This window comes from Arachis stenosperma, chromosome 6, assembly GCF_014773155.1.
Source record: "Arachis stenosperma cultivar V10309 chromosome 6, arast.V10309.gnm1.PFL2, whole genome shotgun sequence".
Classification (NCBI taxonomy): Eukaryota; Viridiplantae; Streptophyta; class Magnoliopsida; order Fabales; family Fabaceae; genus Arachis; species Arachis stenosperma.
In genome coordinates, this window is record NC_080382.1 from 33158429 (window position 1) to 33161301 (window position 2873).

General features: G+C 44.4%; 1 protein-coding gene across 1 annotated transcript; it reads left to right on the forward strand.

Moving 5' to 3' along the window:
• The first annotated feature begins 372 nt into the window (after positions 1–372).
• On the forward strand, positions 373–2079 carry LOC130933953 (uncharacterized). The gene is made up of 4 exons (XM_057863546.1): positions 373–544; positions 797–1330; positions 1487–1661; positions 1794–2079. The coding sequence occupies exons 1-4, from the start codon at positions 373–375 to the stop codon at positions 2077–2079; spliced, it is 1167 nt and encodes a 388-aa protein (XP_057719529.1).
• Positions 2080–2873: the final 794 nt, after the last annotated feature.

Consider the following 2873-nt stretch of genomic DNA (forward strand, 5'->3'; position numbering starts at 1 on the left):
TTTGATTAACCTTTGTTTTACGATGCGAGGTAAGGCTTAGGCTAATTAGGGTGTTACATTTAGTGGTATCAGAGTGGTTCGTCCTTGTGAGCCTGAGGGATGGACCAATTGTGCTTCATTGCATACTCTGTGTGTCTTTTCTTTCATGCTATTTTGGTTATCTACTTGATATTTCATAGCATGCTTGTTTTTGAGTGCCTGTTTGGGATAAATTGAAGCACTAGATTTTTTATATTGAGACTGATCACCTTGATATCGATTGTTTGGTGTAGACAGGAATCCTACATGGCCACTCGCTGACGAGGTCGAGCACGTTCACGTGAGAGTAGGAACGAGCAACCAGCGGACAATCATGCCGAATTCATGACAGCGATGGTGAATATTGCCAACACTATAGAGGCGAATGCTGTTGCGACTCTGAAAGCTGTGCAGAGGCTAGGTCAACTGGCCGGGAACGACATTAGAAACAGGAACGGCAACGGAAATGCGAACGATGAAGGGAATGCTCATGCTAACGCTAAACGAAATGAAGATAACATGGGAGGCATTCCGATGACTTTGGCAACTTTTCTCAAAGTTCATTCGCCAACATTCTGAGGATCAACTAATCCTACTAAAGCGGACCATTGGTTCCAGGCCATGGAGTGTGCCTTATAGGCGCAACATGTTCCATACAATCAGTATGTAAAGTTTGTCACTTATCAGCTTGCGGGAGAGGCCCAGCCCTAGTGGCAAGTAGAGTGTCACTTGCTACAGCTATAGAACGCTGAGGTTTTGTGGGATGTGTTCCGAACAGCCTTTTACAAGAAGTACTTCCCTGAGTCTGCAAGGAAAGTGAAGGAGATGGAGCTAATGCAGCTGAAGCAAGGTTCCATGTCTGTGGCAGAATACACCAACAAGTTTGAAGAGCTTTGTAGGTTTTCTCGGGTGTGTCAGGGTGACCTAGAGACTTACGAGAGCTGGAGGTGTATTAAGTACCAGAGTGGTTTAAAGGATAGCATTATGACTGTTGTGGCTCCTATGGAGATCTGTGTCTTCTCCGACTTGGTGAACAAAGCAAGGGTGGTGGAAGAATATGCTAAGACAGTGGCTACGTTCAAGGACACTCATGGAGGAGGTAGTAGCAAAGGGCGTGGCAAGTATCACCATCTGAGGAGTCAAAGCTTCAAGAGAGGAGGATATGCCCACCAAGGTCATGGAGGTTTCAGGAAGAACACTCATGATCAGTTTCAGCGTGGTAAGGGAAGAGGAAGTCAGAGTGGGTGCTTCAACTGTGGACTGCCTGGTCATATTGCAAAGGATTGCACTCGTGGGAAGAACCTGAATACGGGTTAGAGTCAGCACCAGGGGCGAGTTTTTACTGTGAATGCCAAGGATGCTTCTAAGGCAGATCCGTTGATGAGAGGTATTTGTTTATTTGGTGATAAGTCTTTAATTGCATTATATGATACTGGAGCATCGCATTCGTTTATCTCGTTTGCTAAAGTTAAGGAACTAGGCTTAAAAGTGTCAGAGTTACCTTTTGATCTGCATGTACATACTCCACATCAGACAGTTATGACTAGGTCAGGTTGTAGACAAGTAGGTTTCAAGCTTGAGCGTAGAGATTTTGTACATGATTTGATCTGTTTACCTATGGTTGGGTTGGAGATGATTTTGGGGTTTGATTAGCTGTCGAAGAATCGAGTTTTGTTGTATTGCTCTGAACGGACCATCCAATTTATGCCGGAAGGAGAGAGTGGGGCAGTGATAACCGCATGATATTACCTGAACTCCATTATGGTGCGCTGTAGTGGGGAAGAGTGTCAGGGTTACATCTTGTTAACTGCTAATGCTTCGGGTGATACCCAAGGCTTAGATCAGATCCCGGTAGTTAGGGATTTTTCGAAGGTATTTCCGGAGGATATTCCTGAGTTCCCTCCTCAAAGAGAGATTGAGTTTGCGATTGAATTGGTGCCGAGAGCCGGACTAATGTCGGTTGCACCGTATAGAATGGCTCCGAAAGAGCTGGCCGAGTTAAAGGTTCAGTTGGAAGAGCTTCTGAACAACAGGTTCATTCGACCGAGTGTATCACCGTAGGAGCGCTAGTTTTATTGGTGAAGAAGAAGGATGGAGGAATGCGACTGTGTATAGATTACCGCCAGTTGAATAAAGTGACTGTGAAGAATAAGTACCTGCTACCAAGGATAGATGACTTGATGGATCAACTTTAAGGAGCTGGGGTGTTTTCCAAGATTGATTTGAGATCTGGTTACCATCAGATAAGGGTGAAGGAGGATGACATCCCTAAGACTGCGTTTAGGACGCGTTATGGACAATACAAGTTTGCGGTGATGTCCTTTGGGTTAACGAATGTGGGATTATATGAACAAAGTCTTTTGTCCCTTTCTGGACAAGTTCGTGGTGGTTTTCATAGACGACATCTTAGTTTACTGTAAGACGGTGAAGGAACATAAGGAGCACCTGAGGATTGTGCTGCAAATTCTAAAGAAGCAAAAATTGTATGCTAAGTTGTCGAAGTGCGAGTTCTCGAAGGAAGAAGTAAAATTTCTAGGTCACATGGTGAGTAGAGGAGGAATAGCAGTAGTTCCTTCTAAGGTAGAAGCGGTGATGGAATGGGAAAGACCGACGACTGTGACAGAAGTTAGGATTTTCTTGGGGTTAGCCGGATATTATCAGAGATTTATCGAAGGATTTTCCCAGATTGCGCTACCAATGACAAAGCTGACAAGAAAAGAAGCGCCTTTTGTTTGGACATCAGAATGTGAAGAGACTTTTCAAACCTTGTAACAAAGGTTAACTTCAGCACCTATTTTAATCTTGCCAGAGCCGCATGAACCGTTTGAAGTGTACTGTGACGCTTCCTTGAAAGG